Source organism: Pristis pectinata, chromosome 6 (assembly GCF_009764475.1).
Source record: "Pristis pectinata isolate sPriPec2 chromosome 6, sPriPec2.1.pri, whole genome shotgun sequence".
NCBI classification, from domain to species: domain Eukaryota; kingdom Metazoa; phylum Chordata; class Chondrichthyes; order Rhinopristiformes; family Pristidae; genus Pristis; species Pristis pectinata.
This window is the reverse complement of record NC_067410.1, coordinates 608,689-622,044: the sequence shown is the minus strand read 5'-3', so window position 1 is coordinate 622,044 and position 13,356 is coordinate 608,689. Positions and strand designations below refer to the sequence as shown.

The 13,356-nt window shown below is 52.3% G+C and overlaps 1 protein-coding gene across 2 annotated transcripts; it reads right to left on the bottom strand.

Moving 5' to 3' along the window:
• Window positions 1–380: 380 nt before the first annotated feature.
• Window positions 381–12,541, bottom strand: ndufaf3 (NADH:ubiquinone oxidoreductase complex assembly factor). Of its 2 annotated transcripts, XR_007956508.1 has the most exons (5): window positions 12,407–12,541; window positions 11,950–12,138; window positions 5,129–5,194; window positions 1,945–2,010; window positions 1,439–1,498 (listed from the first exon to the last, which is right to left on the bottom strand). XR_007956508.1 is itself a non-coding variant. In XM_052018448.1 (4 exons), the coding sequence occupies exons 1-4, from the start codon at window positions 12,451–12,453 to the stop codon at window positions 1,375–1,377; spliced, it is 426 nt and encodes a 141-aa protein (XP_051874408.1). In that variant the 5' UTR covers window positions 12,454–12,541; the 3' UTR covers window positions 381–1,374. The 2 variants fall into 2 exon arrangements, 1 of the variants encoding a protein (XP_051874408.1); XM_052018448.1 differs by lacking the exon at window positions 5,129–5,194 and having other exon boundaries at window positions 381–1,498.
• Between the last annotated feature and the right edge of the window lie 815 nt (window positions 12,542–13,356).

Below are 13,356 nucleotides of genomic sequence, written 5' to 3'. Positions count from 1 at the left end.
CCTGCAGAGAACGCTGGTGGGACAGGAACAGCGAGACATTTCCAGACCAGATGGTCTGTGGGTGAGTGGTCGTCTCGTGTGCCAGCTGGCCTTGTCCTTGCTGTGAGATGTGGGCCAAGGCTGCTGTGTTCTGTAGGTGAAATAGTGTGCACTGGTGGCAGAGAGAGGGATTATCCATGGGCTTGGGATCTGCTTTGTCCTGGACAGTGAGGCTGGTGCCCACTGACCCTCACAATGAGATGAGATGGGATATGAGCTGGAATTGTCCTGTCTGCTCTGAGCGATGCCAGCATCTCATCCCAATCCATCTCCCCACTGATCTGCCGTAGCAACAAGAGGATGATGAGCCCAGGGCCCCAGACATGAGAGAACTCCTGCTGTATTCTTGACACAAAGTTTATTCTGTACAACCCACATGGGTCTTTGGTAGTTGCCGTGGCTCCTGCTACATGTCAGTGGGGATGTTCTGTGTGGGATCAGTGCGGCTGCCACACCGTGGTCGTTCACTCGTCAGGAAGTTAAAGGTGGCGCAGGCGTTGGGCTTGGGAAAGAAGAACAGTGAGGTAGCATTAAAATATCATCCCCCCACACACACATGGCAGGAAGTAGTTAATTACTGAGCTAGCAGAGAGTCCAAGATGAAAATTTAACCCCAACTATTCAATAATCCAGAACCTCAAACCAAAGTAACAATAAAGTTGATACGATCGACTGAAAACCTCAGAGGAAATCAGCTGCCCACTGGGGGACTCAACAACTAACAAGGTTGACTCTTGCTTCATGAAGACACAAGAGTCTGCAGATGTTGGAAATCTGGAGAACAGAGGGGTCAGGCAGCATCAGTGGAGGGAAGGGTCTCAACCTGAAATGTCAAGTGTCCATCTCCCTCCACAGATGCTGCCTGACCCTCTGAGTTCCTCCAGTTATCTACAGCCTGGGGCACAGAGTGGTGGGAACACAGCAGCAGTTCAGCAGGCTGATGCCTGGTAACTAGATGGAGGGTTTATCCTACAAGAGGTGACGCAGGTTCAGCCTGTACAGAGTTTAAATAAATCAGAGAGCAACCAATTTGAAATGGAAAATATTCTTAAAGGGGTTGAGGCAGGAAGAAGGTTTACTAGATCCAGGACTATTACCCAATAGAGGATGGGTGGTACAGGACAGATCAGAGGAGTCTCCACAGCCTGAGAGAGCTGAATCTTCACAAGTTCTACAGGAAAGTGGTGTTGACAAAAATGATGAGCCACAGTCTTACCAAGCAGCAGAATTAGAAGGGTTAATGGTCTCAGTGAGGGTCAGTGTGTGGGTGTGGGTGTGTGGGACCTGTCCCCCAGCGAGCGTCAGTGTGTGTGTGGACCCGTCCCCCAGCAAGAGTCAGTGTGTGTTGGACTCACCGTGTCCAGTTACCTCTAGAGCGACCCCCTTGCTCCTCATGAACCTCAGCAGCTTGGGGTCCAACCCTCTGCACCCGGTCACCCAGGCCCCAGCACCAGGATGTCTGCAATACAACACAGGTCAATGTAGACACAGGAGAGAGTGCACTGGCCCACAGCAGGGACCAGTGAGGGGGGGGGGGGGAGGGGGGGTTGGGTGGGGCGGGTTGGGGGGGGGGTGGGGGGGGGGGGGGGAGGGGTAGAGCCAGCACACGGGATTTCCATTGTATAGCACCTGAAACATCCCCATGTGCAACATTTCACAGCAACAAGTATGTTTCGACTGCAGTAATACAGGAAATGCAACAGCCACATTTTGCACAGGACATTCACTTAAACAAGATACTTCAATGAGCATATGAGTTTTACAGTGTAGGTCAAGGGAAAACATGATGGGCGAGAGGTTCCAGATTCTATTCAATAGACTAAAGACATTTAGCCACATTCACACAGTCACATAATTTAACTCATTAGACTCCAGTACGTGGGCTCTGCACACCCAGATCCACACCTATTTTGGGTTCCAGTAAGTAAAACAATGCCAGACTGTCTCAGTGATGTCTCTGTAACTCCCAACCTAGACAGAACAAAAGTCAGAACGTTAACACTCTGTACTCCTGACTCTAGTGCCACTGCAGTGAGGTGTCGCCCTTCATCACCTGATCCAGTGGTCAGCACCACAGTCTCTGCTGTTTCCCGAGTCCACACTGAGCACTTGACTGGGTGGTGAGAGTGACCTTACCCCTGGAGTGGATGATGTAGGTTACTGGACACTGAGCCAGTGAGGACATCTGGGCATCCAACTTCAGAAGCACACACAGGCTACGTAACTGGCTAAAGGAGTGGCCCACCTCACGATCTGCCCACCTCCTCTGATCGAGAGAGGAGTATTCAAGTCTGGCCAAACTTTCCTGCAGTTACAATCTTCCACTCCTGGCAGCTCTCCTCTGCTACCACATCTCCCCCGCTACCACATCTTCCCCCCAATGCGGTGACCCGAACTGTGCGCAGTGCTCCGGGCTGTGGATTAACCACTGTACACTGGATAAAACTGCACAACAGGCCATTCAACCCCACCACTCCATGCTGGCCATTCATAGAAACATAGAAACCTACAGTACAATACAGGCGCTTCGGCCCACAACGTTGTGCCAAGCATGTCCCTACCTTAGAAATTACTAGGCTTACCCATAGCCCTCTATTTTTCTCATCTCCAATGTAACTATCTAACAGTCTCTTGAAAGACCCTATCGTATCAGCCTCCACCACTGTTGCCGGCAGCCCATTCCACCCACTCACCACTCTCTGAGTAAAAAACTTAACCCTGACATCTCCTCTGTACTTACTCCCAGCACCTTAAACCTGTGTCCTCGTGGCAACCCTGGGGAAAAGCCTCTGGACTATCCACATGATCAATGCCTCTCATCATCTTATACACCTCTATCAGGTTCCCCCCTCATCCTCCGTCGCTCCAAGAGGAAAAGGCCGAGTTCACTCAACCTGTTTCATAAGTCATGCCCCGCATTCCAGGCAGCATCCTTGTAAATCTCTCTGCACCCCTCTCTATGGCTTCCACATCCTTCCTGTAGTGAGGTGACCAGAACTGAGACAAGTGGGGTCCTGACCAGGGTCCTATAGAGCTGCAACAATACCTCATGGCTCCTAATTCATTCTATGATTGATGAAGTACAATACACATATGCCTTCTTAACCACAGAGTCAACATGTGCAGCTGCTTTGAGCGTCCTATGGGACTTGGACCCCAAGATCCCTCTGATCCTCCACACTGCAAGGGTCCTACATTAATTACTATATTCTGCCATCATAGTTGACCTACCAAATGAACCACTTCACATTTATCTGGGTTGAACTGCATCTGCCACTTCTCAGCCCAGTTTTGTATCCTATCTATGTCCCGCTGTAACCTCTGACAGCCCTCCATACTATCCATAACACCCCCAACCTTTGTATCATCTGCAACTTACTAACCCATCCCTCCACTTCCTCATCCAGCTCATTTATAAAAATCATGAAGAGTAAGGGTCCCAGAACAGATCCCACTGGTCACCGGACCTCCATGCAGAATATGACCTGTGAAACAACCACTCTTTCCCTTCTGTGGGCAAGCCAGTTCTGGATCCACACTGCAATGCCCCTTGGATCCCGTGCCTCCTTACTTTTTCAATAAGCCTTGCATGGTGGTACCCTTATCAAATGCCTTGCTGAAATCCATTATACACTACATCTACTGCTCTCCCTTCATTGATGTGTTTAGTTCACATCCTCAAAAAATTCAATCAGGCCTCGTAAGGCAGGACCTGCCCTTGACAAAGCCATGCTGACTGTTCCTAATCATATTATACCTCTCCAAATGTTCACAAATCCTGCCTCATTCATGCTGCACGTGAGCCTCACAAGTCTTCCCTCAGCCTGACCCCCATCTCCCCCCCCCCCCCACTTCCCCAGCACATGGATGCTTTTCACACTAACCTCTGTCCATGGGGGTGAGGCGTCACATACTCCCCACTCTCTGGTGAGGACATTTCTGAATTCCCTGCAGGACCTCCCCACATCTCTGTACCCGTTCCTTCCCAAATCCTTTAAAGACCCGTGTCTGGGTCACCTCTCAGGCTGGTCTCTGGAGACACAAGATGTGGCACATACATCCTCACTAAACCTTCTCTACAACCCACTCCAGTCCCACTAGATCTTGTTTACGACACAACCAGAACCGCACACACTCTCTGCTGTGGTGACCAAGCTCTGGTTTCCTACTGTTCAATTCTAATCCTATAGATGTAAACCCTCGCTCCTGGTATTTGCCTGTGGCCATTGCTGACCTGCGACAGTTAGTGATCGGTGTGTGTGCTCCTCTCCTCGCCAAGAGGAGATGGTCCTAGACCTTCGCTGTCTTCTTTCCAAACTGTACCACCTGGTGTTTGTTTTCCCTTTCTGCAACTTGATTGGTGTTCCTGTAGTTTGCTGTTGTCTCCTTAACACACCATCCACCCTGATATAACATCACCCGCAAGTTTAAATTCTCAGTGTAATGAGTGCAAAGATCCTGGCCTGTTCCCCATGGAAGGCCAGCAACACCTCCCACAGTGAACAGCATCCTGCACTCCCACTCTCTACCTCTGTCCTGTCAACTACCAATCCATTCTGCTACCTCAATCCAATTCTCTGACAAAAACCTTTTGGAAATCTGGATAAATTACATCCTGTGCATTACCATTGTGTGGAGAGTTTGAAACCCATGCTGACTGCACTATTACATAGAGTCACAGAGTCCCACAGCACGGAACAGGCCCTTTGGCCCAACTGGTCCCTGCCGACCAAGATTCCCATCTGAGTCCCATTTGCCTGCGTTTGGCCCAGATCCCTCTAAACCTTTCCTATCCATGTACCTGTCCAAGATCCTTTAAAAGTTGTTAATGTACCTGCCTCAACCACTTCCTCTGGCAGCTCAGTCCATGTACTGACCACCCGCTGGGTGAAAAAGTTGCCCCTCAGGTTCCTATTAAATCTCTCCCTTCTCACCGTAAACTTATGCCCTCTAGTTCTCGAGTCCCCATCCCTGGGAAAAAGACTGTGCGCATTCACCCTGTCGATGCCCCTCATTATAGAACATAGAACAGTACAGCACAGAACAGGCCCTTCGGCCCACAATGTTGTGCTGACATAGCTATTCCTACCTACAGAATGCCCGTATCCCTCTATCTTCCTCTCATTCATGTGAATCCGCTCCAGGTCTTCAAAGTCTAGCAAGGAGAAGATATTTACCATCCAGTCCAGGGAATCCACTCCAGGTCGTACAGGTCTGAGCCTAAAACAATAACTTACCTGGTGGCTCCACTTCAGGACCGAAGAGTCGCCGCCGCGTGTCTTGGAACGTGGCAAAGAGGGCTGGTCCGCAGGCGAGGCTGAAACAGCATGGTTACAAGACCCCCCTCCCCAGCTTACTTCTAGCTAACGTCCAGTCCATTGCAGAACAAAGTTGATGAACTAAGGGCAAGAACGACCTAACAAAGAGAATGAGGGGACTGTTGTTTACTATGTCTCACTGAAACGTGGCTCCCACCTGCCTCACCTGACTGTGCTATTCACCTGACGGCTTCTCGATTCATCGAATGGACCGTACAGGGTCCTCAGGCAAAGTTTAAAGGCGGAGGGATCTGCTTCTTAATCAATAACTTGTGGTGCTCGGACGTGACGATCCTGGTGAGCTCCTGCTCACCCAGCCTGGAATATCTAACGGTGAAGTGTCAACCATTCTATCTGCCAAGGGAGTTCGCTTCAGCTATCCTGACGGCAGTCTACATTCCCCCACAGACGGACATGAAGCCTGCACTCAATGAGCTATACTCCGTGGTCAACAACCTTGAGACAGAGGATACCCTGAGGCCCTCTTCATCGTCGCACGGGACTTCAACCAGGCCAACCTCAAGAGTGTGTTACCAAATACTATCGGCACATCTCCTGCTCCACCAGGGGCACCACCCTTGACCACTGCTAAACAACCATCAAAGATGCCTTCCGAGCCACCCCTCGTCCTCACTTTGGGAAATCAGATCACCAGGCTGTGCTCCTCCTCGAGGAGGTTACCAAGAAGTAGATAAAGGAAAGGCTGTGGATGTTGTCTTTAGTATGGACTTTAGTAAGGCCTTTGACAAGGTCCCACATGGGAGGTTAGTTCAGAAGGTTCAGACACTAGGTATCCATGGAGAGGTTGTAAACTGGATTGGAAATTGGCTGTGTGGGAGAAGACAGAGTGGTTGTGGACGATTGTTTCTCAGACTGGAGGCCTGTGACTATGGTGTGTCTCAGGGATCTGTGCTGGGGCCATTGTTGTTTGTTGTCTATATCAATGATCTAGATATAATGCGGTAAGTTGGATCAGCAAGTTTGCTGATGACACTAAGATTGGAGGCGTTGTGGACAGTGAGGAAGGCTTTCAAAGCTGCAGAGGGATCTGAACCGAATGGAAAAATGGGCCAGAAAATGGCAGATGGAATTTAATGCAGACAAGTGTGATGTGTTGCATTTTGGAAGGACAAATCAAGGCAGGACATACACAGTAAATGGTAGGGCACTGAGGAGTGCAGAGGAACAAAGGGATCTGGGAGTTCAGATACATAATTCCCTGAAAGTGGCGTCACAGGTAGACAGGGTTGTAAAGAAGGCTTTTGGCATCCTGGCATTCATAAATCAAAGTATTGAGTATAGGAGTTGGGATGTTATGGTGAGGTTGTATAAGACGTTGGTGAGGCCAAATTTGGAGTATTGTGTGCAGTTCTGGTCACCGAACCATAGGAAGGATATCAGTAAGATTGAAAGAGTGCAGAGGAGATTTACTAGAATGTTGCTGGGTCTTCAGGAGTTGAGATCAGGAGTTGGTGTGCTGCAGCTGTTTGATGTGGGAACTTGTGGACCTTGTTGCGGTCCAAGATGGCCACATCTGCAGTAAGTGCTTGAGGCTGGACGAACTTCGGCTCAGAGTTGATGAGCTGGAGTCGCAGCTACAAACACTGCGCAGCATCAGGGAGGGAGAGAGTTATGTAGACACGGTGCATCAGGTGACAGTCACCCCCCTTAGGGTAGGTACATATGAGGTTCAGGAGGCAGATAGAATGTTCCCCTCAGTAACAAGTTTTCTGCCTTGGAAGCTGTTGAGGGGATGACCTGCAGGGGCCTAGCTGCAGTTACCAGGTCTCCGGCACTGGGACTGGTACTACTGCTCAGAAGGGAAGGGTGGGAAAGAGACATGCGGTAGTGATAGGGGACTCGATAGTCAGGGAAACAGACAGGAGGTTCTGTGGCAGTGAGCATGAACTCCAGATGGTATGTTGTCTCCCAGGTGCCAGGGTCCGGGATGTCACTGATCGGGTCCACAGGATTCTTGAGCAGGAGGGAGAGCAGCCAGAAGTTGTGGTCCATATTGGCACCAACGACATAGGTAGGAAGGGGGATGAGGTCCTGAAGAGCTGAGTTCAGGGAGCTATGCAGAAGATTGATGGAACAGGACCTCAAGGGTAGCAATCTCGGGATTGCTGCCAGTGCCACGCGATAGTGAAGGCAGGAAGTAGGAGGAGGTGGCAGATACATGCGTGGCTGAGAATGCTGGTGCAGGAGGGAGGGTTTTAGATTTCTGGATCATTGGGATCTCTTCTCGGGAAGGTGGGACCTGTACATAGAGGACGGGTTACACCCGAACCAGAAGGGGGCCAATATCCTTGCGGCGAGATTCGGCTAGGGTGGATTCGGGAGGGTTTAAACTAGTTTGTGAGGGGGAAGGAACCGGAGGAGTAGGTCAGAGGAAGAAGTGGATGTGGAAAAGTTACGATCAAACAGGTAGAGAGGCTTTGGGAAGGAGAAGCAGAATACAGGCTATAAAGTAGCAAGGTAGATGGACTGAAGTGTATTTACTTAAATGCAAGAAGTGTCAGGAATAAGGGGGATGAACTGAGGGCTTGGATAAGTATGGGGGACTATGATATCGTGGCTATTACTGAGACGTGGCTGACGTCAGGAGAGGAGTGGATATTGAATATTCCTGGTTTTCGGTGTTTTAAGAGGGATAGTGAAGGAGGGACAAGAGGAGGAGGGGTGGCGATACTGGTCAGGGACACTGTTACGGCTGCGGAAAAGATGGATGTTGTAGAAGGATCATCTATAGAGTCTGTATGGGTGGAAGTAACGAACAAGAAAGGAGCAGTTACTCTACTAGGAGTATTCTATAGGCCCCCGGTAGCAGTAGAGATATAGAGGAGCAGATTGGCAGGCAGTGTTTATAGAGAAGCAAAAATAACAGGGTTGTTACAATGGGATACTTCAACCTCCCAAATATAGACCGTAACCTGCTTAGTGTCAAAGGTTTAGATGGGACGGAATTTGTCAAATGAGTCCAGGAGGGATTCCTGACGCAGTATGTTGGCAGGCCGACTAGAGGAATGCCATGTTAGATCTAGTTTTAGGAAATGAACCGGGACAGGTGAAGGATCTATTAGGTGGGTGAGCATTTGGGGGACAGTGACCATTGCTTCCATAACCTTTAAAATTGTCATGGACAGGGACAGGTGCAGAGAGGACAAGAGGATTTTTAATTGGGGAAGGGCGAACTATGAGGCTATAGGAGAGAACTTGGGAGTGTAAATTGGGATGTCCTTTTTGAAGGAAAATGTACCATGGAGATGTGGTCGATGTTCAGGAATCTTATGCAGGATGTTAGGGATAAATATGTCCCGGGAGGCAGAGAAGGAATGGCAAGGTGAAGGAACCGTGGGTGACGAGAGAGGTGGACACGACTTGATAGGGAGAAGAAGTTAGCGTACGATGAGGTATAAGCAGCAAGGTTCAGACAGGGCCCGTGAGGAATATAGAGTAGCGAGGAAGGAACTTAAGAAAGGGCTGAGGAGAGCTAGAAGGGGACATAAAAAGGCGTTGGCTAGTAGGGTTAAGGAAAATCCCAATGCCTTTTTCAAGTACGTGAAGGGTAGGAGGATGGCTAAGGTCAAGGTAGGTCCGATTAAGGACAAAGGTGGGAGAATTTGCCTGGAGGCGGCGGAAGTGGGAGAAGTTCTCAATGAGTACTTCTCTTCGGTATTCACCAAGGAGAGGGGTCTTGATGACGCGGAAGGCAGTGCTGGTAGGGGTAATGTTCTCGAGGTTTCTAGATATCAAGAGAGAGGATGTGTTGAAGTTGTTAAGTAATATTAAGACAGATAAATCTCCGGGGCCTGACGGGATATTACCCAGGCTACTTCGAGAGGCTAGGGAGGAGATTGTTGAACCGCTGGTAAGGATCTTTGAGTCCTCGTTGTCCACGGGGATGGTGCCAGAGGATTGGAGGGTTGCGATGTTGTCCCCTTGTTCAAAAAAGGTAATAGGGATAGGCCAGGGAATTATAGACCGGTGAGTCTCACGTCTGTGGTGGGTAAGCTGTTAGAAAGGATTCTAAGGGATAGGATTTATGAACACCTAGAAAATTATGGACTGATTAGGGACAGCCATCATGGCTTTGTGAAGGGAAGATCTTGCCTCACAAACCTGATAGAGTTCTTTGAGGGAGGTGACCAGGAGGATTGATGAGGGCAGTGCGGTGGATGTGGTTTACATGGATTTTAGTAAGGCAGTTGATAGGTTCCTCATGGTAGGGCTTCTTCAGAAGGTCAGAGGCCAAGGGATCCAAGGAAGCTTGGCTGTGTGGATTAGGAATTGGCTTGCATGTAGAAAGCAGAGGGTTGTGGTGGAAGGAGTGCCCTCGGATTGGAAGGCAGTGACTAGTGGTGTCCCGCAGGATCAGTTCTGGGACCTCTACTTTTTGTGATATTTATAGATGACTTAGATGAGGGGGTGGAGGGCTGGGTTAGTAAGTTTGCGGACGACACTAAGATAGGCGGTGTTGTGGATAGTGTGGAGGGCTGTCGGAGCTTACAGAGGGATATTGATAGGATGCAGAGCTGGGCTGACAAGTGGCAGATGGAGTTCAATCCGGAGAAGTGTGAGGTGGTACACTTTGGAAGGACAAACTCCAGGGCAGAGTACTGGGTGAATGGCAAGGTACTTGGCAGTGTGGAGGAGCAGAGGGATCTGGGGTTCATATTCACAGTTCATTGAAAGTTGCCTCACAGGTGGATAGAGCAGTTAAGAAGGCCAAATGGGATGTTGGCTTTCATAAGTAGCGGAATTGAGTTTAAGAGACTGCGAGGTGATGATGCAGCTTTACAAAACTCTAGGTTAGGCCACACTTAGAGGACTGTGTTCAGTTCTGGTCGCCTCATTATAGGAAGGATGTGGAGGCGTTGGAGAGGGTGCAGAGGAGATTTACCAGGATGCTTGCCTGGATAGAGAGTATTGAAAATGGGGAGAGGCTTAAGGTGCTAGGGCTTTATTTCACTGGAAAGGAGGAGGATGAGAGGAGACATGATAGAGGTATATAAAATACTGAGAGAATCGATAGAGTAGACAGTCAGCGCTTACTTCCAGGGCACCAATGCTCAAGACGAGAGGGCATGGCTTTAAGGTTACGGGTGGAAGGTTCAGGTGGAGATGTCAAGGGGGAGGATTTTCACCCAGAGAGTGTGGTGCATGGAATGCACTGCCTGGGGTGGTGGTGGAGGCAGATACATTGGGACAGGTTCAAGAGCTTGTTGGATAGGCATATGGAGGAGTGTGGAATGGGGGGATATGCGGGAGGAAGGGGTTAGGTAATATGAGGGTGGTTTGACGGACGGCACAACATGGTGGGCCGAAGGGCCTGTTTTGTGCTGTATGGTTCTATGGTTGAGTTACAGGGAAAGATTGAACAGGTTAAGACTTTATTCTTTAGAGCCCAGAAGAATGAGGGGAGATTTGATAGAGGTTTACAAAATGATGAGGGGTATAGACAAGAGTAAATGCGAGTAGTCTCCTTCCACTAGATTAGGAGAGATAAGTACGAGAGGACATGGCTTTAGGGTGAAGGGGGAAAGGTTTAGGGGAAACATTAGAGGGAACTTCTTCACTCAGAGAGTGGTGGGAGTGTGGAACGGGCTGCCATGTGACGTGGTAAATGCGGGCTCGCTCTTGAGTTTTAAGAATAAATTGGCTAGATACATGGATGGGAGAGGTCGGGAGGGTTATTGACTGGGTGCAGGTCAATGGGACTAGCGGGATAACGTTTCGGCACAGACTAGAAGGGCCGAATGGCCTGTTTTTTTCTCTGTGCTGTTGTGTTCTGTTGTTAAGCCTCCTGATCTTCCCCTCCTGTGCTCAGCCCACTGGACCTGTCTGTTCTATTTTTTACGTAGGAGTCACCTCCCCACCTGCGGCACCGTCATTCTGGGTCCCACCTCCTGCTTCACTGGTTTAACCGCCTCCCCCCCCGACCCCCAACCCCGAGCAGCGCCAGCAAACCTCCCGGCAAGGAGACTGGTTTCGGAGCGACTTGTCCTCACTTCCACCCCCGGTTCTCAACCCCTTCGTCAATGGAACGGTTTCTCTCGGCTACACCCCTCCTGCTGCGCGACATCAGGTCTGGTTGCAACCCTGTTCCAAGGAGAACAGCCCCTCCCGCCACCACCACCCCTCACCCACCCCCTCCCCTCCCCACCCCCACCCCTCCCATCCCCCCCACCCCCACCCCTCCCATCCCCCTCCCATCCCCACCCCACCCCCTACCCCCCTCACCCACCTCCCCCTAACCCACCTCACCCACCCCCTCCCCACCCCCACCCCCACCCACCCCCCTCACCCACCCCCCACCCCACTTCAGAACCACGACCCTCCCCCCATCCAACATTTCACACTTTAACACATCAACCCCCCCCGGTCCCCCCGGGTCCCCCCCCTCAGGTCCCCCCCCCCGTCCCCCCGGTCCCCCCCCTCGGGTCCCCCCCCCCCGGTCCCCCCGGGTCCCCCCCCTCAGGTCCCCCCCCCCCGGGTCCCCCCCCTCAGGTCCCCCCCCCCGGTCCCCCCGGGTCCCCCCCCTCAGGTCCCCCCCCCCCCGGTCCCCCCGGGTCCCCCCCCGGTCACTCACGTCCCAGTGCAGCAGGCGGGCGGCAGCAGCGCGCAGGGCCCCAGCACCCTGATGCCGCCGACGGTGAAGCCGCTGCCGCTGAATCCGTCCACCAGGAGGGAGTCGGGGCCGCGCTCCAGGGCGCGAACCGCCGTCCGGCCCAACCGCTCGTCGTCCGCCGGCGTCGTCCGGTGTCCCCGCCCCGGGGGCCTGCGGGAGGCAGCGGGGGTCAGTGGGAGCCTCACCCCGACCCCTGACCTCTCACCCCGGTAACCGACAACCCGAAACCCCCCACCCTGACCCCCGGATAACCCCTGACCCCCCCCGACAACCCCCAACCCCGCACCCTGACCCCGGATAACCCCTGACCCCCCCCACCCTAACCCCTGATAACCCCGCTCTCACCCCACTCCCCGACCGGCTACCCGGTCCCTCCCCCCCCCCCAATCCACCCTCCGACCTCCGACCTCCGACCGACCTCCCGACAACCCGACACGTCCTGAGAACCCGGCAGAGCGCGGCCATCGCTGCCAGGGTCAGAGGTTAACAACAGCCAATGAGCGGCTGCCGCTCCGCGCAGCTGCAGCGCCGCGCCTCACGTGACATCATCCGCCCACGTGGGCGGGTCCCGGTCAGGTCATGTGATCCGGGCCGGTCCCGGGACATGGAACGTTCCAGCACAGTCCAGGCCCTTCGGCCACGATGCTGTGCCGACCCTCTCTCCCGCTCCAGGATCCACCCCCCACCGCCCCGTCTCTGTGTCATCCGCGTGTCTCCGAAACGCCCCCGATGCCCCTGCCCCACAGCCTCCGCCCTCCGCGTGGGGCACTTACCCCCGACACCCCCCGACCCTCCTCCAGTCACAAACCCGCGTCCCCTCGTGTGAGGCATCGTCGCCCCGGGGAAGGTCTCTGACTGTCCACTCGCTCTGTGCCTCATCACCTTGTGCACCTCTATCGTCACCTCTCAGCCTCCTCTCCAAAGAGGAGAGCCCCAGCTCACTCAACCTCTCCTCATGGGACGTGCCCTCCAACCCAGGCAGCATCCTGCTAAACCTCCTCTGCACCCTCTCTAAAGCTGCCACACCCTTCCTATAACGAGGCGACCAGAACCGAACACAATACTCCAGGTGTGGTCTGACCAGAGTTCTATAGAGCTGCAACATCACCTCGCGGCTCTTGAACTCAATCCCCCGACTAATGAAGGCCAACACTCCACACACCTTCACAACAACCCTATCGACCTGCATGGCAACCTTAATGGATCTATGGACGTAGACTCCAAGATCCCTCTGTTCCTCCGCACTGCTATGAGTCTTAACCTTTGTATTCTGCCTTCAAAATGAATCACTTCACACTTATCCAGGTTGAACTCTATCTGCCACGTCTCAGCCCAGGTCTGCCTATCAATGTCTGTTGTAATCTACAG